This window comes from Callithrix jacchus, chromosome 6 (assembly GCF_049354715.1).
Source record: "Callithrix jacchus isolate 240 chromosome 6, calJac240_pri, whole genome shotgun sequence".
Classification (NCBI taxonomy): Eukaryota; Metazoa; Chordata; class Mammalia; order Primates; family Cebidae; genus Callithrix; species Callithrix jacchus.
The window spans coordinates 70,129,947-70,155,624 of record NC_133507.1 but is presented as its reverse complement, the minus strand read 5'-3'; the positions used below and the strand labels follow the sequence as shown (position 1 = coordinate 70,155,624).

Here is a 25,678-nt window from a genome sequence, read left to right as displayed (position 1 = left end):
GGGAAGTATGTCTCGTCCTAGGCAGAGCAGCAACATTGCATTACAAAGGGGGCTAATACTAAGATGAAGGAAATTTGTAGCCACATTTTGTAATTTACCAGAGATTCTTTAGACCACTTAAGAATAGATATTGGCCGGGCATGGTGGTTCACACCTATAATCCCAGCACTTTGGGAGGCCAAGGTAGGTGGACCACAAGGTCAAGGGATCGAGACCATCCTGGCCAACATGGTGAAACCCTGTTTCTATTAAAACTACAAAAATTAGCCGGGCGTGGTGGCATGTGCCTGTAGTGCCAGCCAGCTACTCTGGAGGCTGAGGCAGGAGAATTGCTTGAACCCAGGAGGCAGAAGTTGCAGTGAGCCAAGATTGTGCCACTGCATTCCAGCCTGGCGACAGAGCAAGACTCTATCTAAAAAACAAAACAAAAACAAAAACATATTCTCAAAAATATGCCTGGGATTGCTTTAAAATAATAAAGTAGCTGACGGAACAGAGAAGTTGAATGTTGATAATGGTTGAAGACTTGATTGGTATGTGGACACTCGTTATTGGCTGTACCTTTTGTGTATTTTTAAAATTTTTCATGATAAAAATTTTAAGTCACACGTAGATAATCTGAACTCCATTTTGTGAAGTAATTTTAACCTTATCTTTCACTTAATCTTTACTAGAAGAGTATTACTTAGTATTTACTACTTTGTGGTTTGTAGCTGCTTAAGGCTGTAAACCAGCAAGTTAGGGAATTATTCTCCTTAGGACTTCTGTAATACAAGTTACTTAAAAAATGTCTTTTCCTTTGGCAAATAATTGTTGACCTCAATTAACAAAGTACATTTAAGAAATTTTTATGAAAACTAAGTATAAAGAAAGAAAACACATCAATAATGCCATCACCCAGAGATAACAGTAAAATGGTAAAAATGGCTATTTCTTTCCAGTTGTTGAATGCATGTGCTTATAAAAGTAATCCCGTATAGGTTTCTTTACCCTGCGGTGAATATCCTATATATAAATCTGAATGACTTTGAAAGATGTTTTACTATGTGTTAAAGACAAATTTCAAATAATGAAAAAGCCAACAAAATTTCTACTGAGCTGTTTATATGAAAACCTTGACGCTTAATAATATTGCTTAATAATAGCTAACGTTTGTTGAACACATGCTGTGTGCCAGCAAAACTCACACTATACCTGGGAAGTTGATACTATCATTATCACCATTTTGTAAGTGAGGAAATTAAGCATTAGATTATACCTAGAGACATACCCAAGCATGGCAAGTAAGGGGCAGACCTTAAAGCTGGCACTCAACTAATATATTTCTACAAATACAAATTGGCTGGTGTGCAAAAATCAGGCAAAGATTAACTTATTTCCTGCCTAGCCTCAGTTTTCTATTTTGGAAAAAAATAGGAAATGAATTTTATTAATATATTACATACAATTTTTTTGAGACTGAGTCTCTCTGTTGCCAGGCTGCAGTGCAGTGGCATGATCTCAGCTTACTGCAGCCTCCACCTCCTGGGTTCACGTGATTCTCCTGCCTCAGCCTCCCTAGTAGCTGGGATTACAGGCACGTGGGATTATACCACACCCAGCTAATTTTTGTACTTTTGGTAGAAATGGGGTCTCTTGAACTCTTGACCTCGTGATCCGACACCACCATAGAAATTGGCAGATGTGCAAAAATTAGCCAAAGATTAACTTATTTTCTGCCTAGTCTCAGTTTTCTATTTTGGAAAAAAAAGAATAGGAATTAAATTTTATTAACATATTAAATACAGTTTTTTTTGAGACTGAGTCTCGCTCTGTTGCCAGGCTGGAGTGCAGTGGCATGATCTGGGCTCACTGCAGCCTCCACCTCCCGGGTTCAAGTGATTCTCCTGCTTCACCCTCCCAAGTAGCTCAGATTACAGGCTTATCCCACCACACCCAGCTAATTTTTGTACTTTTAGTAGAAATGGGGTCTCTTGACCTCGTGATTTGCCACCTCAGCCTCCCAAAGTGCTGGGATTACAGGCGTTAAGTAAGCCACTGTGCCCAGCCTAAATACATATTTATTAAAGAATACATTAACATACAGGAAAAGACTTTTTGGTGTGGGAGGTAGCATATGTTAATAGGGTTGGGCATTTTATTAGGCTGTTTATTTTATGACTACTGTGTATACTTGACAGATACCTGAACAAGGCCATTATTATAGTAATGGGACACTAATCTATAGCATAATGGAAGGGGATACATAACATTTGAGAAAAACCTTCATAAGCAGAATCAAAGAAAAACGTTTGGACATTGTACTGTTTTTAGGAATTCACAGCTTTCCAAATTTGGTAAACAAAATCCAAGCTCTACCTGGTAGGCAGCTTGTAGCTGTCGTCAGAGAAAGCTCTAAGTAGGGTAATTGCTGGAACTCCTTTACTCCTAATGGGTTCTTCAACTGCCTGAAGTTTTCCAGTTTACTTTTTCATAGTACCCCAAATTGAACTAGAGGTAAGTTGGTGGGAAGAGTGCTAAGCCGACTGTATACTAGAAAGTAAAGTAGAAGTAGAAGTCAAGGAGATAGCATATGTATCTGGAAAAGTAAATAAATCAGTGTATAGAATTGAAAATTTTACTGTCAGCCACACTGCTTTTCTGTGTTTTTAAAATTTTATTTCCAGCATTCTTCTGGACCTTCTGGGCACCTTAGATTGCTGCTTATTATTATTTTGAGAAAGGGTCACACTGTGAGTGCAGTGGCGCTATCTCTGTTCATCACAACTTCCACCTTCCTGCCTCAGTTCCGGAGTAGCTGGGATTACAGGCATGTGCCACTACCACCTGGCTAATTTTTTTTTTAATTAGAGGTTGTGTTTCACCACGTTGGCCAGGCTGATCTGCTTATTCTTTTTTAAATATATTTTTTGTAGAGACAGGGTCTCAATATGTTGCCCAGGCTGGTCTTGAACTCCAGGCCTCAAACAGTCTTGCCCTGGCCTCCCAAAGTGCTGGAAGCCACCACACTGGCCAGACAGCTTATTCTTTAAAACCAATTAATCTTTGTGTGCTTCCTTGACCACCCCATCCCCACCCACTCCCAACCCCCTGAAAGGAAAGCAGTAAAACATTTGTTTTTCATCAGTATTATAAATAATTTCCTCCCTTCCCAGTTATTAGGTAAATTCTTTCTGACTTGGGAAATAAGTATTCAATCTGCCTTTTATCCATGTCCATGACTTTGAGTCCTTACTGATTTATCTTGGAACCACCATGTTTCTTCCTGTAATGATCTTAATACTAATTAGTTTGGGGGGATTTTTTTCTAGCTTATTTCCTCCTTCCCCAGTTTTTCAGTTTTACATAGTCTGCTCTTAAACCCATCAGTCTCCTTATTTGTTGACATTGGGACCATCTCTTTGTCTGGTTCTGCCATTTTGTGTCTGGGTAATGGGTTGATTTTGTTTTCATTGCATTTTTGTACATCATACAAGTTTTGACTAAATGTTAAACTAAAACCAACAGATTAGAGACTGAGATAAATAATATTTATGCATTGATATGGGCATATTCTACTTCTGTCGGGGCATTAGTACGATGGGTTGAGTTTGTTTTGTCTGTAGTTGAGATGGGTATGAGCTTTATTGCTTTATTTACCTTCAGAGTATTCCAGTAGTGGACTGCCACTGCCTAGTACTTAGTATGAGGCCAAGAATGTTGGAGGAGTTCCCCCTCCCCTCTCTTCCCCCTTTCTTGTCTTGCTCTGTCACTTGAGTGAAGTAGCATGATCTCGACTCACTGCAACCTCTGCCTCCCAGGTTCAAGCGATTCTCCTGCCTCACTCTCCTGAGTAGCTAGGATTACAAGCACATGCCACCACACCCAGCTGATTTTTGTATTCTTAGTAGTGATGCAGTTTCACTATTTTGGCCAGGCTGGTCTTGAACTCTTGACCTTGTGATCCATCTGCCTTGGCCTCTCAAAGTTCTGGGATTAGAGGGGTGAGTCACTGTGCCCGACCATGGAGGATTTCTGGAGTCTAGGCCAATTATCTTACATAACGTCTTCATTTTGGGCGTCTCATCCTCATGGTGTTGTTAATATTATGGTTATGATGTATTTGTTAAAAAGTGCTCTTTTTGCCTTTTCCTGTTCCTTGCCTGTATTTTTCAAGCTTCTCTTTATTTAAACACACTAAGCATAGTTTTATAATTTGCCCAAAATGCTTGATTTGATGTTTTTGCTACTATGTTTTTTTCTCTCATCTTGTGTCTGAAAGACCTTGTTTGTGGTATCTTATTTCATTGTATACTTATCCCTTATTCATTATGCTTGAAAAATTACTTGTAGAAATAATTTGAAAGTTAGCGTGAAGGCATTTTCCTCCAGCAAGATTTTTGTTGGCTTCTGCCATGTTCCTAGTGATTTACTAAGGTGGGACCACCTTAAACCAAATTCAGGATTCAGGTTTCCACTTACCAAGCTGGCAGCATTAACCTGGGCTACAAATCTGTACAAGAACTGATTTACTTCTATTAATAGCTCGACTTTTTTTTTTTTTTTTTTAAATACCTGAGGCAAAGTCTTGCTCTGTTGCCCAGGCTGGAGTGCAGTGGCACAATCTTGTCTCACTGCAACCTCTGCCTCCCAAGTTCAAGCAATTTTCCTGCCTCAGCCTCCAGAATAGCTGGGATTATAGGCATGAGCCACCATACCCTACCATGTTTTTTGTATTTTTAGTAGAGATGGGGTTTTGCCATGTTAGCCAGACTGGTCTCAAACCCCTGACCTTGTGATTTACCTGCCTTGGCCTCCCAAAGTGCTGGGATTACAGCTGTGAGCCACCAACCCTGGTATAATAGCTTAACTCCTAATCTCAGGTTGTGGTCCTTTGGAGTCCAGCTTATTGTGAGGAGGTAGCCTGTTAAGATTCCTTACCTTGTTTATATCCTGGAGCTCTTCAGAGTTTCTTAGGATAACCAGAGGAATGAAATTACCTATTTAAAAAGCAGTTAATTTTTTTAGTAGCTAAAACAAGCCCGCAGGTTTGTAAGATAGACAGACTAAATAAATTGTTGAATTGGTATGAATGTAGGTTTTCTACTCTTATTGCTTATGTCAGCCATTATTAAAATGTCTTAAGGTGAGGGCATACTTAACAGAGTAAAAGTATGTCTTTTAAGGTAAAGTAGCCAGCTACATATCAGCTTCAGAGAATCTTCATCCAGAAACTTCATCTCAGAAGTCAAAACGTTCGGCCGGACATGGTGGCTCAAGCCTGTAATCCCAGCACTTAGGGAGGCCGAGGTGGGTGGATCACGAGGTCAAGAGATCGAGACTGTCCTGGTCAACATGGTGAAACCCCATCTCTACCAAAAATACAAAAAATTAGCTGGGCATGGTGGCGCGTGCCTGTAATCCCAGCTACTCGGGAGGCTGAGGCAGGAGAATTGCCTGAACCCAGGAGGCGGAGGTTGTGGTGAGCCGAGATCGCGCCATTGCATTCCAGCATGGGTAACAAGAGCGAAACTCCATCTCAAAAAAAAAAAGAAGTCAAAACGTTCAATAAGTGAAAAATCTCAAATACTGATAGAATTTTTTTTGTGGCTTTGTAGCTAATTAAATTCCTTTCGCACTAAATACCAGGTTTTGGAGAATGGAAAGTGTAGCCTCTTGTCAGTGCCTCCCCTTCCTCAGTAATAGACTTGTTGATGAGGAACATGAGCATAAAATTCTAGTGGATTTCTCATGACTGGGACTTCAGTGAGACATGCTCCACTATCCTATCTGACATTTATAAAACTCAAATTCAAAGATAGAATTTCAGGATATTCGTTGCAAAACTTTTATTGAAGCTTAGAGCCCATACCTATGAAATTAACCCTGGTGATAGGTTTCTTATCACCAAACAGGAAGATAGCCTAACTGTCCAGCTGTGAAATAAAATCTGAATTTTAAAAAGTGTGATACAGTGACAGAAGGAAAAGAAAAGACCATTTTGTTGATCATTGAGGAAAGATTGTACATGTGAACTCTTTTTGCACTGTTTAAGTCTTGGTTTAAAACATTAAGCTTCAAATGTCTCTTTCCACTCATCTGTTGTTTTTGCTTATACCTTTTTCTTTCTTTCTTTTTGTTGTTATTTTTGAGAGAGTCTTTCTCTGTTGCCCAGCTATTGTGCAGTGGCGCAATCTTAAGCTTACTGCAACCTCCACCTTCTGGGTTCAAATGATTCTTGTGCCTCAGCCTCCTGTGTAGCTGGGATCACAGGCATGCCACCACACCTGGCTAATTTTTGTATTTTTAGTAGAGAGAGGGTTTCATCATCTTGGCCAGACTGGTCTTGAACTCCTGGCCTTATGTGATCCGCCTCAGCCTCCCTAAGTGCTGAGATTACAGTTGTGAGCCACTACGCCCAGGCTGTACCTTTTCCTTTGTAGCACTTAGAACTATTTAAGTTGTGTGATTGTGTAGTTTGTTCCCTATTAGACGACAATTTCTTTACAGGCACCATCTCAGAATGTTTAATGTTGTCCCCCTACCTCATTTCCTTGTTGAGTATTAATTAGTGTGCTTAGCACACGAGTATCCAAAAAACTTGGTTAAATGAATGAATGAACTTGAAAAGATGCCTCATAGAACCTTGTGATTTGATAGAAGTTTCTCAAAAACATTTTTGGTTTTCACTGTATTTTATGGTTTTGACCTACAACTTATGCAACCAAATTATGTAAGTTTTCATGTAACACCTACATTGTCAGAATTCAATCAATTTATGTAGAGGAGTTGCCAAAAATAGTTTCATAGCATATCAAATTATCTCTCTCAGAGGACTCTGCCTCTTTGCCTTCCCCCAAGAGGTTTGTTTTAAGCAGATTAGTTTAGTTTTGCAAGTAAGAACTGGGTATAAATGTAGTCAGAATAAACTACAATAGGAATTATTCAGAAGCGTTGTTGTTGTCATAGAACTTAATATTGACGCATGTCTTTTAAAAAGCATTTTGTCTCCCAAAAATCCTCAGATTGCAGATAACAGTCTCTAGTGTTTTCATAGCCATCTTGATAAAATACCACATCTGCTACTTGTTAAATTGTTCGTGGACTTTTGCATTGTCAGTGTTTAACCATTAATATTCTTTCTCCTAATGAATGCCTTTAAAAATTTCCAGTTCAGAATTTACCTCTTTTTAATGAAAGATTTTGTATGGATTTATCAAATACATATATAGTTTGTACAAAGCTGATGGTAGAAAATATTTATAAGTTGGGTGACGATATGCTTTATCATCTAAATGAGGCCACTTTTAACAGACAGTGTAGGCACTATTAATAATTTTTCTGGGGTAATGAGCATAAATTAGAATTTTTTAGCACGTAAACTGGGACTGTTTGGGGCAAATGGGGAAATAGATCATCCTGCTTCTAAGGAAAAGAGCAGTCCTTTTCCTTACCCTTTGCCCCATCTCTAGTCCCACTTTGGAAAGGCAGTGCCTCTCTACTATGTAGCTGTTTGTTTTAGGAGTTAGATACTTTGTTTTTTCTAAACAGTGGACTGTGATTTCATGATTTTTCCTTGTTTTCTACCATTCTTATTTCCATTGCTCACTTCCATCTCACAAATTGATTCAGTAGTGTATATTTACATTATTATGCCTATGTTAAACATTAAAAAGCTCACCTAATACAATCATGCCTCCTTTCATTGAAGGCTAAGTTTTTCCAAGTTAAAAAATTAGTTTTTAAAATTGCCTTTTGTTCTGTATACACACCGTTTTTTTCCAATTGTACCACCATCTCTGCCACGTGCTAGTGAGGTAAGTTTCCATGTGATGCTTTTTTTTTTCTAAGAAAAAAAAAAGCCACGTGAGGTCCTGTTCCAGTCTGAACTGTTTGCTTTCTATATACCATCCTCCTTAACTTCCCCTTTATCATTGCTTCTTAGGTTTCTTACCTTGTTTCCTGCCTCATACTCCCATTTTTCTAGGACATGCTCTTCATTTAGCTTCCTCTGGTTGTGTTTTGGTTATTTGGTTTTGTCGAGACTTTGCATGTCTGAAAACGTTCTGTTCTCCACTTCAAATATACTTGCTAGATTGAAATTAAAGGCTAAACATTTTTCTCAGTATTATAAGCATTATTTCATTGTCTTAAGACTTTTCTTGCTGTTAAGCCATTCTGAGTACATTCTCTTTGTATGTGACCCACTTTTTCCACTCTAGTAGGATCTTCCTGTTACTTCTGATTTTCTGCAGTTACAAGATGATATATTTTGCTTAGTGTTGGTCTTTTTTTCTTTGATCCCCTTATGTAGTCTTGAGCCCTTTGAATTTTGAGATTTGTGTTCTTCATTTCTAGAAAAGTTTATTTGGTAGATTTCTCTTTATTTCCTTTTCCTCTAACCACAGTCAAATGATAACTCTCTGGATAATTATTTTCATGTTACATTTGCTGTTTCTTTTGGTTCTGCTTTCCAGGAGGTTTCTGCAACTTACTCCCCAGTCCTTATGTTGAATTTATTTCAGTGTATCTTATTTTAACAAGTATATGGCATTTTTAATTTCCATAAACTCTTTATTATGCTCTCTTTGTATTCTCACACATCCTGTTCTTATTTTATGGATGAAAGTTATTTGATCCCTGTAAGAATAGAAATAAGCCCCTTTCCCCAAAATTTTCCTCTCCCTGCACCATCTTAAAAATGTTGTTGTTGTTGTTTATTTTGGTCCTTCTTTCATATTGGAGACCTTCCTTGATTACATGTTGGTTCTTGATGTTTGTCAGTTAGAGGGAAGCAGTAAAAGTCCTGATTAGAAACTCTGGGTGACTAGCAGCTTTTGCTGTAGGATAGAATGGTCTAGTGGAAGGCTACCTTTTGAAGTGGAAACATTTCAAATGGCATTCAGAAATCTTATCACTGGTGTTTGGTGATCCAAGAGTAGAAGCCCTTAGTCTCTTGACAGCATTGCAGAAACAGGACCTGGAAAGAGTCTTTGGGTCTCAATATTATTGAGTATATAAATTTTCTTTTATTCCTTTTACTCACCCATGCCTAAACTCCTGCAGAGATGATTGTACATTGTGTGTGGGAGATGCAGGGGGCGGGCGGGGGGGGCACAAGAGTGTTACCTAGGAAATATTTATTTTCCAGAATATAAATAGCCTGTCTTTAGAGGAATGGAACTGGGGAAGAGTCTGAGTTTCTGTTGCTCCAGATACAGGTTTTAATTCACCAACTTGCTTTCCAACTACATGCACCCTCCCCACCCCCCAACTTGTTGTTATAATAAAATAACAAGTTGCGGGGGTGCATGTCAGATAAAATACTGAGAACATAATAAATTTTACCATCTTAACATGTTTGTGTACAACTCAATATTATTGGATACATTCATAATGTTGTGCAGACATCACTATCATCTATGCCTGTAACTCTTCATCTTGTAAAACCAAAATTTCATACTCATTAAATAATAGCTCCCCATCTCCCGCTAACCACCAATCTTCTTTCTCTATGATTTGACTACTCTTTTTTTTTTTTTTTTTTTTTTTGAGACGGAGTTTCGCTCTTGTTACTCAGGTTGGAGTGCAATGGCGCGATCTCAACTCACCGCAACGTCCGCCTCCTGGATTCAGGCAATTTTCCTGCCTCAGCCTCCTGAGTAGCTGGGATTACAGGCACGCGCCACCATGCCCAGCTAAGTTTTTGTATTTTTAGTAGGGATGGGGTTTCACCATGTTGACCAGGATGGTCTTGATCTCTTGACCTCGTGATGCACCTGCCTTGGCGTCCCAAAGTGCTGGGATTACAGGTGTGAGCCACCGCACCTGGCCAAAATGCTGGGGCGGCCGGCGTGAGGCCGGGAACCGAGGCGCAGCCAGGAATCGAGCGCGCGGCCTTGGGCAGTTGAGCACGAGCACCAAGAGCTCACCAATTGAGCTAACCGGCCGCCCGAAACCACAGCTAACACTTTGCCCATACAGGAATCGAACCTGTAACCTTAACGTTATTGAGCTAACCGGCCGCCCGAAACCACAGCTAACACTTTGCCCATACAGGAATCGAACCTGTAACCTTAACGTTATTGACACAACGCTCTACTCTTACTTATTTTTGATGTATCTTTTCTATGTTTAAATATACAAATACTCACCATTGTGTTACAGTTGTCTACGGTATTCAGTACAGAAACATGCTGTATAGGCATGCTGCCTAGAAACAATAGGTTATACCATATAGTCCACGTATTAGACTGTACTATCTGGGCTTGTGTATATACACTGCTAATGTTCACACAATGACAAAATCACTTAAAGATGCATTGCTTAGAATATATTCCCATTCTCAAGTGATGCATGACTATACATACAATGCAATATTATTTAGCCATAAAAAGGAAGGAAATTCTGGCATATGGTATAGATGAACTTTGAGGACATTAGGGAAAGTAAAATAAGCCAATCACGAAAAGACAAATACTGTACGATTCCACTTATATGAAATACAGTCAGAGGCTTTGTAAGTCTTTGCCTGAGAAAATTTTAAAACTTCTTTTAAAAAAAGTTTTAAAATTATAAACTTTTAAGTTTATAATAGTAATTTCCTTATAGCAGCACTGTTTTTTATAGCCCCCAAATGGAAATAATCTAGTGTTCATTCATGGTAGAATGGGAAAATAAGTTGTGTGCATTCATATAGTGGAATGCTATGTACAGAAATTAGAGTGAACTTAAAACTGCCTGCAACAACACTGATGAATCTCACAAATACAATGTTGAGCAAGTGAAGCTGGACACAATATTGTATGATTCCATTTATATATAGTCATAGGTAATTGTGGGTTTAGAAATGTTTAGTGAAGAAAACTTGGAAATTATTAAACTTTAAACTAGAAAGCACTCAATTCCACATTTTGGGTTTTTTTTTCCTCAGAAGTTTTAATTCATTTTATTTGCATAGTTAGAATCATACTGCATGTGTTTGTAGATTGACCTTTTTACTTAAAATGTCACTTTCTAGTAGTACCATAAACAATCTTTGAAAACATTTTGAGAAGTACTTTATTAGCTCTGTGATCATGTGCAAATTACTTAATCTCTCAGTGCCTGTTTTCTTATTTATAAAGTGGAGGTAATATAGTGCCTGTCTCACGGGGTTGGTCTGGAGATTCAACGAACTAACAGATAATCAGAAGGTCCTTATTCCCAGATCTCGCCATATAATACTTCATAGATATCAGCTATCGCTGTTATTTTTGTTATAATTAAGAGGTCCTATGCGTGGTAAATAAAAAGTCCATCATTTTTTCGTTTTAACTTCTGTTTATTGAGTACCTGTTATACCCCAGGCAGTGATTTTTAAATACTTTAAATGATTCTAACCTAGAAATTCACTGTTGAGACAGGGAAGTAGAAGGGTAAACAAATTACAATGCAAAGTAGCATGAAAGGGGTATGTCAGAAGTGGAAGCATACAGAGAAGAAATCTACTTGCGTTTAAACTGATGACCAAGAATTGCATGGGGAATGTATAGACTTTCCAGGCACATACAAAGGTTTGTGAGAGGTATGCAAATAGTATAACAGGTATGAGCATTGAACTCTAAAAATAGAGCATACCAAGAGAGTCAAGGACAAATTCATGTAGAATATGTAATAGACAAAATTAGATAAGGGAAAGAGCCCAGATTTTGGAAAAAGCAGACCTCAGAATTCTTCATGCCACTTTTACCATGTTTGTTTGCTTCCTTTTATGGATGATAGGAAACCTTTGATAAACTGCTTTGTGGAAGAGAGGTGGTGATCATTTCACAATTTACCTTGTCAGATATAATTAATTTGCGTGGTGAATTTTTTATTTGAGCTGATGATTAGGGAGGATTAAGCATTAAAACTTTGATGTTTTGCCAAAGACAATTAATGAAAATTTGCATTTCACAGAAAAATCTTTAAGAATGGAGTCTAAACCTTCAAGGATTCCAAGAAGAATTTCTGTTCAACCCTCCAGCTCCTTAAGTGCTAGGATGATGTCTGGAAGCAGAGGAAATAGTTTAAATGATACCTGTCACTCAAGAGACTCTTCATTTAGATTGGATTCTGAATATCAGGTAACGTTTTCATTTGGAATATATGTAAACAGTCTTTTTCAAAATCCCTAGGACCACTCTTGGGGGATTTAAAAAATGTAGTAGCTGGATCTGAGGCGTCCTCAAATCAAAACCAATATATGTGTAGCAAAATGGATAACATTTTTCAAACTTTTTGGGCTTCAGAATGATGGATAGCAGCAGATTGTAACCTCATTAAAAAAACATACTTTAGGGCTGGGCATGGTGGTTCACACCTGTAATCCTAGCACCTTGGGAGGCTGATACAGGCAGGTCACTTGAGACCAGCCTGACCAACATGGCGAAGTCCCATCTGTACTAAAAATACAAAAAAATAAGTGGGCATGGTGGCACATGCTTGTAAACCCACCTACTTGGGAGACTCAGGTGGGAGGATTGCTTGAACCTAGGAGGTGAAAGTAGCAGTGAGCTGAGATCATGAGACTGTACTCCAGCCTGGATGACAAAGTGAGACACTGTCTCAAAAAAAAAAATGCCTTCCAAAGACTTGGAAAACTTTACCCATAAAAACGTAAGTATCAATTTAAGTATAAATTTAAGCTTGTCAGTCAATGTGACTGGCTTTGTCAGAGGAACAAAAACTGTATCCTTTTCCTTGAAGGAGCATACTTATTCATCTGACTGTTCTCTGCATATACACAAAGCAGTATGGAATAGCAAATGTTAAGTGTTTTTCTTTGAGAATACAACTTCTAAATATTTTGCTTTGAGTGATTTTTAAATTAACAGGTTATCTTTTTGTGAAAGTGCTAAAAATCTTTTACATGAATTTTTAAATTTTATTTTTATGGTGAGTAATGAGTTTGTATTGATGTGTCCATCTACACTTATGTAGCTAGTTTTCCTTAGGACCACAAGCTTTTTGTTTTGTTTTGTTTGAAACAGGGTCTTGCTATGTTGCCCAGGCTGATCTCAAACTCTGGCTCAAACGATCCTTTCACCTCAGTCTCCTTAGTAGCTAAGATTATAGGCATACAACCTCCATGCCTGACTAGTTCTTTGGCTTTTGAAATGGCTTATCATTGTAACAAATTTAAGCTCCTTACATTTTTAGCTGAACATTGTAATTAATATTTGATTTGCAAAAGTCTGATTTTGAGGTACTCCAAAAGCATCCTTTGAAACTTTGTTTGTGTTAAGTATTTATATATTTATGTGATCTGGTATATGACACAGTCTCAAAAATATTTATACACAGTAGTAAGCATTCTGGAAAACATTCAGAGCAAGACTGAAGTTAAAAAACAAACAGAAACTAAAATGCCCATATCTGCTACCCACTTCTTAATTGACTTTATATGAGCTGTTTACCTGGTCTCTATTTTATTTTAAACTCCAGCTCAATGGAACCTGGTCTCATTTTAAATGTCAATTGATACCGTCCTTTTTCTGTTGCTAGGCAAGTTTATGCTTCCTAGAGGTGTAGAATCATATATTTTGCTTTCTGTATAAATGTCGTGGTAACATATAAAGGGCACAGAATTATATTTTCCCTTATCTTTGTAAAATTTTGTCTACTTGTTTTTGTCTAATTCTAAATCTATTTATAGCTTATTAATGAAGCACATAAACTTTGAAATTAGACTATACTGCCTAGAGAGGAGGAGTCCTGTTTCATCACTTACTAGCTATTGATCTCTTTTTCTGTTATTGTTTTTGATTTGTTTGTTTGTTTGAGACAGGATCTCACTCTGTTATCCAAACTGGAGTGAGTGGTGCAATCACAGCTCACTGCAGCCTGGACCACCCAGGCTCAAATGATCCTCTCATCTCAGCCTCTCCCCCAGTAGCTGGAACTACAGGCACATACCACGATGCCCAGCTGATTTTTGTGTTTTTATGAAGAGATGGGGTTTCACCATATTGCCCAGGCAGGTCTCACACTCCTGGGCTCAACCAGTCTGCCCACCTTCCCTCCCAAAGTACTAGGATTACAGGTGTGTGAGCCACCGCACCCAGTCGACATCTTTTTGTCTTAGTATCACCATATCCAGTTGTTACAGGTACATGGCTTAATGCTGTATGCTTATACTGCCTGGTGTATGATAAACACTATATACATGTTAGCTACTGCTGCATTTGTTTTTTATAATTGTTCCAATAATTACTAATAATTTTTTTTTTTTTAATTTAAGAGATGAGGGGTCTTGCTGTGTTGCCCAGGCTGGATTCAAACTCCTGGCCTCCAGCAGTTCTCCCACCTCAGCCTTCCAAAGTGACAGAATTACAGACATGAGCCATCATGCCTGGCCAGTATTTTATTTATCTGTTTTTTCTTTTGTAAAATGGTGATAATGATAGTGGTTTCTTCATACAGCCACTGCTGTTCATCTTACTGTTAAGAAAGAAAGCATACATGTGCCTAGAATATAGTATAGGGGTTCAGATGTTACCAATTATAATTATTTATAATTGTTACTTTTACTGTTACCATTATTATTTCCTGGCTTTACATTGGTTTAAGTAGATAATATCTTTAGGGGATAGTATGATGTTATCCAAATATTAAATTAGGTATAGTATGTTTAGTTTTATTTAGCATTATTAAGATTACTCAGTGTCAAAGGAAGCATTTTAAAATTTAGTTGTTGAGACAGGGTCTCACACTGTCACCCAGGTTGGAGTGTGATGGCACAATCTCAGCTCACTGAAGCCTCCGCCTCCTGGGTTCAAGCTGTCTTCCCACCTCAGTTTCCTGAGTAGCTTGAGAATACAGGTATGCGCACCACACTGCATGGATTTTTTAATTTTTTGTACATGTGAGGTCTCACTATATTGCCCATGTTAGTCTCGAACTTAAGAGCTCAAGCAGTTTTCCTGCCTTAGCCTCCCAAAGTGCTGGGATTACAGGCGTGAGCTACAACACCTGGTCAGAGAGAACATTAAAAAAAAATTGCTGAAGCTACTCACAACTCTCAGAGACATGAAACTTCCGTTATTCAGGCACTTGGTAAATCTGAAGCTTCTGAAGTCCATAACATGACAATTTCAGTTATGTTATGGACTTAATAGTGTGGGAATACCTTACATAGTGCTTGACATTTTATAGAACACTTTTTACTTCTCTGTTTTTAGTTAAGACAGATATTTGTGTCAATTCATTGATAAGGTTCTGAAATTTAGAAATATAAGTGGTTTCTCTCAGTACATGATTATGTAATATACTTGAGCTTAAGAATCCCAAGACTCTGGATAGCATTGTTTCTTTGGGAAAATGTAGATTCTAAGTTCCAAACAGTTGATTTCATAAATATCTTTTGGTTCTCAGCCATTTGTAAGCTGGGCTTCATCTGTTTATTAATCTTGCTGTTATTTCTGTTATCCCATCTTTAAATTTTTATTACAATTTGAATGATTGAAAACTCTGATCATCTTACTTCTTTAGTAACAGTAAGCAGAATTAACATTTTTTAAAAAAATTTAATTTCTATAATTTGTATTGTTAAAAGTAAAAACTTGTGTTATTTGTGAATATGTAATTGTTTATGTTGTTTTGGTATATTTTTCTGTAACTTTAAGGAAACACTAATCTGTTTAGTGTTTGTCCTGACTATTTTGCTTTTTTGAGAGGTTCATTACTTTTAAGATGAAATAATTTTAAAAGACTTTTTAAAGTTATTGATACCTTTTTTTTGGTATGTAGATAACTGCTATAGAGATCAGTGCCATTGCATATTTTGCATAGTATAGAACCAGTGGTCATTAATATTCAAAAATTCTGTTATACAAGTGTAGCTTTCAAGGAAATAAATTTATCAATGCATATACAATTAAACAAGAAAATGAAAATAGTTTAAAAGAGGATAAGGAAAAATACAAACAGAATACTGAGAGTAATAAATACAATACAGAAAATGGGTCAGGATTGTAACATTGATAGGCATTACATAAACCCTGAAGCATTTTTAAGTTAAATTTGAACTCTTATTTTGGGTATCAAGAAGATCACAGGAAAACACAACTAGCTCTATAATGGGTATTGCCTTTAAGAAAAGAGGCCAGGCATGATGGCTCATTCCTGTAATCTCAGCCCTTTGGGAGGCCAAGGTGGGAGGATCACTTGAGGCCAGGAGTTTGAGACCAGCCTGGGTGACATAGTTGGACCCTTCTCTACAAAAAAAAAAAATTAAAAGAAAAAAACAAAAAGCCAGGTATAGTAGTACACGTCTAGTACCAGCTACTCAGGAGGCTGAGTCAAGAAGATTGCTTGAGCCCAGGAGGTTGAGGTTGTAGTGACCCGTGATCATGCAATTGCACTCCAGCCTGGGTGACAGAATAAGACCCTGTCTCAAAAAGTAAAAGATTTACCATTCCTCAGAGGAAACACAAAGCTTGTCAGTTTGGTCTGAAAGTGTACAGTAGAGTGACAGGAGTTTCTTCTACATTGGTACGGAGATGGTTACTCTACATCACATGAATATTTAAAACAAAGAAGAGCTGAAAGTCTTAGGTTGTTGCTCATGGCTAAGGTAATTTTGGTCTGGAAATTTTTCAAAGCAGGATTTATTTACTTCACAGTCAAGGCATTAACTCATGGAAATAAGGAGCCCAGGAAAAGAATATCATTCTGGGCTTGCTTCTGTTCCTGTGTATTACATGATTTTTAATGATTAATCATTTGCCAGTGGATAACCTCGATGTAAATTTGCAGGTGTCTTTCAAGTTCTTTTTTAAGAAATGGCTTTATTAAGTTATAATTTCACATACATAGAATTTGCCCATTTACAGTTGAATAGTCTTTAGTATATTCACAGAGCTGTACAACCATTATGGTTATCACTATACAACTCCTCTAGTCCCCCTTCCCCTACCAGTGCAAAACAACCGTTAATCTGCTTTATATCTGTAGATTTCCCTGTTTTGGATTTTCAGATATATGAGTCAAAACATGGACTTTTGTTACTAGCTTCTTTGACTTAGCATATTTTCAGTGTTCATCTATGTTGTGGCATATATCAGTACTTTATTTTTTTTTAGCAGAATATTATTTCATTGTATAGATATGCCATATTTTGTTTATCCATTCATTTTCTGATGAACATTTGGGTTGTTTCTACCTTCTGGCTATTATGAATACTGCTGCTATAGACATTCATATGCAAGTGTCTGTGTGGATTTGTGTTTTCAGTTGTGTTTGATATGTACTAAGAATAGAGCTGGGCATGGTGGCTTATGCCTGGAATCCCATCACTTTGGGAGACCAAGATGGCAGGAGTATTTGAGGCCAGGAGTTCAACACCAGCCAAGGAAACATAGCGATACCCCATATCTACAAAAAATTTTAAAAACTAGCCTGCTATGGTGGTGCATACATGTAATCCTAACTTTTTGGGAGGCTGAGGTGGGAGGATCCCTTAAGCTCAGAAGGTTGAGACTTCAGTAAGCTATGTTGACACCACTTCACTACTGCTTGGGCTGTAGAATGAGACCCTATCTCATAAAAGAAAGGAATGGAATTGCTGAGTCATGTATAACCTGTGTGTTCAATCATTTGAGGAACTGCCATACTGTTTTCAAACTGGCTAGATCATTTTACATTCCTATTTGTGTGTATGAAGATTCCAGTCTCTCCACATCCTCACCAACACCTGTCTTACTTTCTGATTCTAGCCATCCTAATGGGTATGAAGTGGTATGTATCTCATTTTGGTTTTGATTTGGATTTCCTCGATGACTAATGATGTTGGACATCTTTTCATGTGCTAATTGGCCATTTACTGTACATTTTTGAAAAATGCCTATTTATAATAGCTCCTTTGCTCATTTTAAAATATAGTTGTCTTATTACTGAGTTGTAAGTGTTCTTTACATATTCTAGATACAAGTTCCTTGTTGGATACATGATTTGCAAATATTTTCTCATTAAGGTTTTTATTTTATTGGATTGTTTTCAAGGCATTTGTGTTGGGAAAATATTTTTAAACCTTAGAAATAATTTTCTGAAAACATATGTTGGTTTATACAATAGTAATAGTAAATTTCATTGACTATAGTTCTAGTAAACCTCTTGTTGAAAAGGTAGTGTAAATAACTATTATGAAGGTATATAGAAATAAAGTGAAAATTGAATGCTTGCTAGTTATATAAAGTTATTTTCTTTCCATTGTACACAGAGCATCTATAGTTATTAAGTCTCCAAACTGTCTTATTGATGATTTCTCAGACATACAGTATAGTATTTCAGCTCCTTTGGTTGGGCTAGATAGCCTTCCACCTCTCCCCTTGTTTTTTGCATTATAATTCACATACTATAGAATTCACCATAACACAGATGGCCTTTTGAATTGGAATCACTGATGAAAAGTATTTACTCTGGGAACCAAATCTGGGTAGAGACTGGAAAGTTAATGAAAAAGAAAACTCTGTGAAACTCCAGTGTAAATTTAATTACTTCCATCTAGTTGCATATGAGTACTGATAGTTAGGAGGCAAGAAATGAAAAAAAAAAAAAAAAAAATATATATATATATATATATATATATATATATATATATATAAAAAAATTGGTTTTTGTAAAAACACACTTTTTTGTGTAAAAAAGTTTGTATGCATTGATACCAAGAGAGTGAAAGACAATCTGTAAAATGGGTGAAAATATTTGCAAAGCATATATCTTACTGGATACTGGGACTTATATCCAGAATATATGAAGAATTCTTACCTCTCAGCAATAAAAGATAACCCAATTTCACATGGGCAAAGGACTTTAATAAACATTTTTTTCGAAAGCTACATTAATGGCTGATGAGCACATGAAAAAAATATTAGTCATTAGGGAAATACAAGTCAGAACTACAATAATATACTTAACACCCACTAGCATAGCTAAAATAAAGAAGATGGACAATCTTGGTGCAGTGACTCATGCCTATAATCCCAGGGAGGCCATTTTTGGGAGGCCAATCTGGGAGGATTGCTTGAACCCAGGAATTCGAGGTCAGCCTGTGCAACATAATGAGGCCCAGTCTCACTACAAAGAAATTAAAAATTAGCTGTTCATGGTGGCCCATGCCTGCAGTCTCAGCTACTCTGGAGGCTGAGGTGGAAGGATTGCTTGGGCCCAGGAAATCAAGGCCACAGTCACCTGTGATTGCATTACTGCACTCCAGCCTGGGCAACAGAGCTGAGACCCTGTCTCAAAACAAAATAAAACAAAAAGATGGACAATCACAAGTGTTGGTGAGTAGTGGAGAAATTGGAACCTTCATACATTGTCGATGGGATTGTAAAATGGTACAGCTGTCACAGGATCCTTGGGAGTGTTACTTTTCCAGCTAGAAGGCTCTGTGGCTGGTGGTGCATTTGTCCGAGTTTTGCTCGGGTCTGCTGGGCTTATTCTGCTTACTTGGCCTGGCAGGCTTTGCTTGAGTCATGCTGTTGGCTCAGATCCCATGCCTGCCAAGGGTGAGCCAGACACGGATTGGGCGAGGGGTGTATGAGCAAGTGAGCTCAGGATCTGGCCACTGCCTACAGCCAGGCATGCTGGGTGCAATGGGGTGGGCAGCTCTGGGTGCTGGCACCCTGTGAGGCTGTGGGTGAACCAGGAGTACTACAGGAAGTTTCTACTGTGGACACTGAGCAACGTGGTGGCACCCAGAAGCTTGGAGACACCAGAAACCACAGAGCCCCAAAGAAGCTGTCACAGCCCTGGTTTGTGGAACCCCTAGGTCTGAGCTCCTGGAAGGATTAGAGCTCTTCCACAGTGAGCGGGGGTAGGTAGGGATGTTTTCAGTACTGTTTGTGTGACATTTCTCCAAGTCCCACCGTTTGACAGGTCCCAAGTTCTTGTCCCGTGTCCATAAAGAATGAGATATGCAGATAGTTGGAGGTGAGCAAGGTGTAGCTCCTGTCCATAGGCAAGTTGGCCTGACATCTAGCTGAGTTTGAGATTTTTATGGGCTTCAGAAGGGAGGAAGTGCATGCTGATTGATCCATGGGAGACCATGGGCGGGCCTGAAATAAGTACTGTAAGTGCTCACCCTGGACTGTGGAACTGGCAGCCCAGCCTCCAGGCTTCAGGCCATCCCTGATTTGAAGGTGGGGTTTCACTGGAGACCTGCACCTTTTTACCCAAGAGCATGTCTGCCTCCTGCTGCTGTTTGTGGCACCCAGGCTTTGGTGCTAAGGGATATCTGCAGACCCATGCCAAGCTGCCCTCAGTACCCCCTTGGCCTCCGTCTGTGCTTCTTGGTGCCTAAAGTCCAGAGGGGGCAAAGGCACCAGGGGGCTGGTGTGTTGGTATTCACACAGCTGGGTCTTGACATCACCCAAGCTTAGCCAAAACTTTGCTCCGAGCAGGAGCTGTGGGGGAGAGGGAGGTTTCCCAGGCTCCTGAGCACAGGAATACCGAGGTCTGCAGCCACATCTGGGCCTGGGAGCACAGGGCTCCTACCGTACCAACTTGGAAGTAGTTGGGGTTCCCACCTGTTGCTGGCTCCGTGGAGCACACAGACCCTCCCATGCCTCCCCTGCTATGGCCAGCGTTTGTGGCAGCCACTCCAGACGGGCTGCTGCTGCCATCACAGCTATTAGCATCAACCTATAGTTCGAAAAATAGTTATTTCCTGAAATATTAAACATCAAGTTACTACATGATTTATCAGTTACACCCAAGAGTATTGAAAACATACATCCACACAAAAGTTTACAGTTCATAATTTATAATAGCCAAAAAGCAAAGTAAAAGGTGTGAGGCAGCACTTTATAGCAACGTAATTTATAATAGCCAAAAAGCAAAAACAACCCCAAAATTACTTGTTTAAGCAATTCGTTATGCCCAAGGTAGTATATCTGAAGACAGATAGACTTACTCCCTGATTTCATTTGGCCTATAATTCTAGGCAACAGAAGAGATAGTATATTGTTAAATGAATCTAACACTTTCTTGAATTGTTCAAAGAATTCAGAGGGAAAAAAACTAACTGTTTCGGACTGAGGATATTTGAACAAAAAGGGACAAAATTGGATTGTAGGAACCAGGAAAAGGTTTGATTTTGAACTTAAGGCAATAGCAAAACTAACGAAAACCTTCCTTCTATATACTAACATTACTTATTCTGATACGTATACTTATATACTGATATTAACAGACATTTTTTTGTCTCAGATATAGCCATACAATCTGCATCTGTCATGAGTCATGAAAATTGTTTAGTGAACAGTGAGTGTCTGTAAGCCTTTGGGTACTTGCATTCAAGAATCAAAAATGAAATTCATGATCTAAATTTGTTCTCCTATAGTTGGTATTTTTTCCACATTTAACAAGATTCATCTACTTTAATGCATAAAACCCTTTTAAATCAGTGTCAAAAACTGACGTTTATGGGAATTTATTAGAGGATTGTGAGTTAAATTTAATACTGAATGCAGCCTTTTGTTTAAAAAAATTTTTTGAACTTACAGTCTACATCAGCATCAGCATCTGCATCACCATTTCAGTCTACATGGTATAGTGAATCTGAGATAACTCAGGGAGCACGCTCAAGATCGCAGAACCAGCAACGGGATCATGATTCAAAAAGACCTAAACTTTCTTGTACAAATTGTACTACCTCAGCTGGGAGAAATGTTGGAAATGGTTTAAATGCAGTATCAGGTAAGAATTAAGTTTCTGTAGGTATTTTAAGCCCGTTTACCCCTCAGGTATAATACAGTCGTTCTTAGTTTCGGAATGAAGAAAGTAGATTTTATATGAAGACAGTGAGTGGCTCAGAAATGTAGTGGAATTTCCAAAATCTTACTTTAAATTAGTGCTACAACTGATATTAACTATTCTGCATTTGTTCTTGTGTATTTGATATAGATATCCTACATAAACAGGATATTAGTAGATTTTAATTAGAATAGCTGGTGTTACATGGTAATCAAATTGGTAAATGTGTATATTCTTTTGGTTATTATATTGTTATAAGGAAAGCTAAATCTACTGATATGTGTTTAAAATATTGCTTAAGCATGTCTTATGTAAATGATAAACATTGTAGCATGTAATATTTTCAGAAAATATGGAAACTCTCCTGGTCATGGTGGCTCACACCTGTAGTCCCAGCACTTTGAGAGGCTAAGGCAGAATGATCGCTTGAGGCCGGCCTAGACGACATAGTGAGACCCTGTTTCTACCAAAAAAATAAAGAATTAGCTGGGCATGGTGATGCATGCCTGTAGTCCCCAGCCACTTCGGAGGCTGGGGCTGGAGGATTGCTTGGTCCCAGCAGTTTGAGGTTACATTGAGCTATGATCATGCCAGTGCACTCTAGCCTGGTAGATAGAGCAAGACTGCCTCTTAAACAAACAAACGAAAAATACGGAAACTCTTGAGTTAGAAAAAAATGGTGGTATTTTAGTAGGAGTTCTATACAAGGAATTAGAAAGTCACAGTTTTAGTCCTCTAGATGTGTGGCGCTGGGCGAGGTCCTAACCACTCTGGGATTTGGATGGTCTATCCATAAAGCTGCATGCCTGGTATTATACTCGGAGACACATTTTTTTCACACACATTGAAAAGATCTTTTGTTGAAGGGTCAGGAGGCTACCGTCCTACTCATACTCCTCTTCAAATGAAATATTAGCTAGTGCCAGTGTTCAAGAGGAGTCAAAACTTATGATGACACAATTGGAGGTAAAATTCTTTAAATGTTTATGTATTGCCAGTTGAAGTGGTGTAAGCAATTCCTGTCTGTTTTGATAAGCTGGACTGCCATGGGAAAGACAGTGCCCATCTGAAGGATATTAAGAATGTCGTGATGGCTAAGCACAGACTGACAGTAACTTTGTAGAAAAACACTACTGTGCCAGAGATATTTTTGTTCTCTTCTGCTATGTGAAAACATAAATACACTGGGCCGTTCTCTTAATAAAGAGGAATTATTAAGGCTACTAGGATTAGGGAAGGAAGAATCAAATATCAAGGTAAATAGTGAAGGAAAGAGGTTGAGAATTTTTACTTTTAAATGAAATCATATCTAATAAAATTTTGATAACTATAACAATAATTCTTAGAATAAAGAATTCTAGAATAGAGAATTAACCAACTGTGATAGCAGTAAAAATAATTCTGATAAAACTGTATTGTTGACATTTCCCTTTCCAGATGGCTTTAATTTTGATATTGGCAGTTCTCCAGCATCACTTTCATTGACTTTTTATGAAATTCTCTATTTTTGGAAAGATTTACATTTTTGTTCTGTAATTGTTTTACTTAATGTATAGGTAGATGTGGGAAGCGACTAAGGCATTGACATCATATATGGGGGTAGATTTTAGTGTTAGGCAGAGAAGACTGGAGTAGGAAATAATTTTTTAAGTGATTAGTTCATTTGTGAATAATTTTATGTTTTACTGAATTTTGTTTCTGATAACTACATAATAGGGGATTCTCGTAATAAATAACAGTAAAGTAGGGGTGCATTGGCCCAGCACTTTGGGACACCAGGATGGGCGGATCACTGGAGGTCAGGAGTTTGAGACCAGCCTGGCCAACAGGGTGAAACCCTGTGTCCACTAAATTTACAAAAATTAGCTGGGTGTGGTGGTGTGCGCCTGTAGTCCCAGCTACTCGGAAGGCTGAGACAAAAGGATCATAAATAATAGTAACCTTCCTCTGTATTACTGAAGATTTTTTAATCATTCAAGGCCGTGAAAGCTTTCTCTGAAATAAAACTTAATTTATTTTAAGATTCATCTTGGAGGCATAATCAAGTTCCTAGATCTTCATCAGTGGTACTTGGATCATTTGGAACAGACTTAATGAGAGAGAGGAGAGATTTGGAGAGAAGAACAGATTCCTCTATTAGTAATCTTATGGATTATAGTCACCGAAGTGGTGATTTCACAACTTCATCATGTATGTATAAATTACATTAAGTATAGCTTATTTCATAATGTTCCATTTTTCTCTTATTATTAAAACAACAATACAAATGAATAAAGTATATGTTTTATCTTATGAAGATTTCAGAATACCTTAATATTTTTTCTAGTATTTTACTTACTTTGACCTTAAAAAATAAATAATTTGAAGTACAGCAGATGAATATGACTATCTAGATTCCATCTACCTTTACATTGTTTGCCTACATTCTTCCTTATATGAATGTCTGTGTTACAAAGTAACATACTAAATCTTAAATCCTCAAATATAATTTGCCTATATCATGTAGTTTAATAAATAACTACTTCTTAATCTGAAATAACTAAAAGTTGAAATCACCATTTTAAGGCATAATTTGGAATTAATTCAGTATAACATGAATGTGCCTCTAGTTTTATTAAATTGACTTCAAGACCCACACTTTGTTTTTTTTGTTTGTTTGTTTGTGTGTTTGTTTGTTTGTTTTGAGGCAGTTTTGTTCTTGTTGTCCAGGCTGGAGTGCAATGGCACGATCTCGGCTCACTGCAACCTCCCCTTCCAGATTCAAGCGATTCTTCTGCGTCAGCTTCTCAAGTAGCTGAGATTATAGGCATATGCCACCATGCCCACCTATTTTGTATTTTTAATAGAGTCAGGGTTTCACCATGTTGGTCAGACTGATCTTGAACTCCTGATCTCAGGTGATCCGCCCACCTCGGCCTCCTAAAGTGTTGGGATTACAGGCATGAGCCCTGCACATAACTACACTTTGTATCATTGTACATAGCCTTAAATTATCATACTAAGTAACTGAAGAAAAAAGGTGCTGCTAATTGAAGTTGACAAATACAGTAGGCAGAAATGGAGCTTGATTTACGTAGTAGGAAAATGATGTTTTGTTTTTAAAGGTTCATTTGGCCGGGCTTCGTGGCCCACGCTTGTAATCCTAGCACTTTGAGAAGCCGAGGTGGGTGGATCATAAGGTTAGGAGATTGAGACCAGCCTGGCCAACATGATGAAACCCTGTCTCTACTAAAAATACAAAGTTAGCCGGGCATGGTGGTGTGTGCCTGTAGTCCCAGCTACTTCAGTGGCTGAGGCAGGGGAATCACTTGAATCCGGGAGTCAGAAGAGGTTGTGGTGAGCAGAGATCTTGCCTCTGCGCTCCAACCTAGCAACAGAGCGAGACTCTATCTAAAAAGAAAAAAAAAAAAAAGTCTAGGCTATCTTAATTTATCTTATTGGGACAAAACTTTGCTCTATAACAAATGATAACATTTTACTTCCTTGGCTTTGGATGGTAGAACTTTAGTAGACAGTATCGATAGCTTCTAGGTTTGGGTGTATAAAAGTACAGGATAGAAACAGATTTAGTTCCTAACATTTACCCTTTCATAAAGCTTCATGTATTAGCATAGTATTAATTTAGCTCTTACACAAGGTATATGGGGTAGTTACTTTGCAAAGGAATCCTATGGCGTTTCTAATCTTATTTGTAGATTTAAACCACCACTTAAGGAATCCTTTCAAAAGTGCAGATGTCACAGCCCTATTCTGATTCATAGTTCCTTGCCAATATTTAAAAGCAAATGTATTTCTGATGAGTAGCCAGGGGTAAAAACTACTGCTATTAACCTGAAAGAAAGAAAAAATTGGAAAAATTTTTAGCTATTAGCAAGACTTATCATAAAATTACAAGGGTTTAAAACAACTTTTTAATTTA

General features: G+C 37.9%; 1 protein-coding gene across 35 annotated transcripts in view; it reads left to right on the top strand.

The window, feature by feature from the left end:
* The window catches only part of MARCHF7 (membrane associated ring-CH-type finger 7), a 54,741-nt gene that overhangs the window by 4,933 nt on the left and 24,130 nt on the right, over window positions 1-25,678 (top strand). For 17 of the 35 annotated variants that reach the window (XR_013518915.1, XR_013518914.1, XR_013518910.1 and 14 more), the window contains exons 2-4: window positions 11,920-12,086; window positions 21,510-21,702; window positions 23,782-23,949. Coding sequence is in view for 22 of the 35 variants with exons in the window: in XM_017973445.4 (XP_017828934.1) it covers window positions 11,934-12,086; window positions 21,510-21,702; window positions 23,782-23,949 (514 nt within the window). In the remaining 13 variants the exon portion in view is untranslated. Of the gene's footprint in view, window positions 1-11,919; window positions 12,087-15,377; window positions 15,498-21,509; window positions 21,703-23,781; window positions 23,950-25,678 lie in introns of those variants that run through there. The other 18 variants (XR_013518917.1, XR_013518912.1, XR_013518911.1 and 15 more) reach the window with 3 other exon arrangements.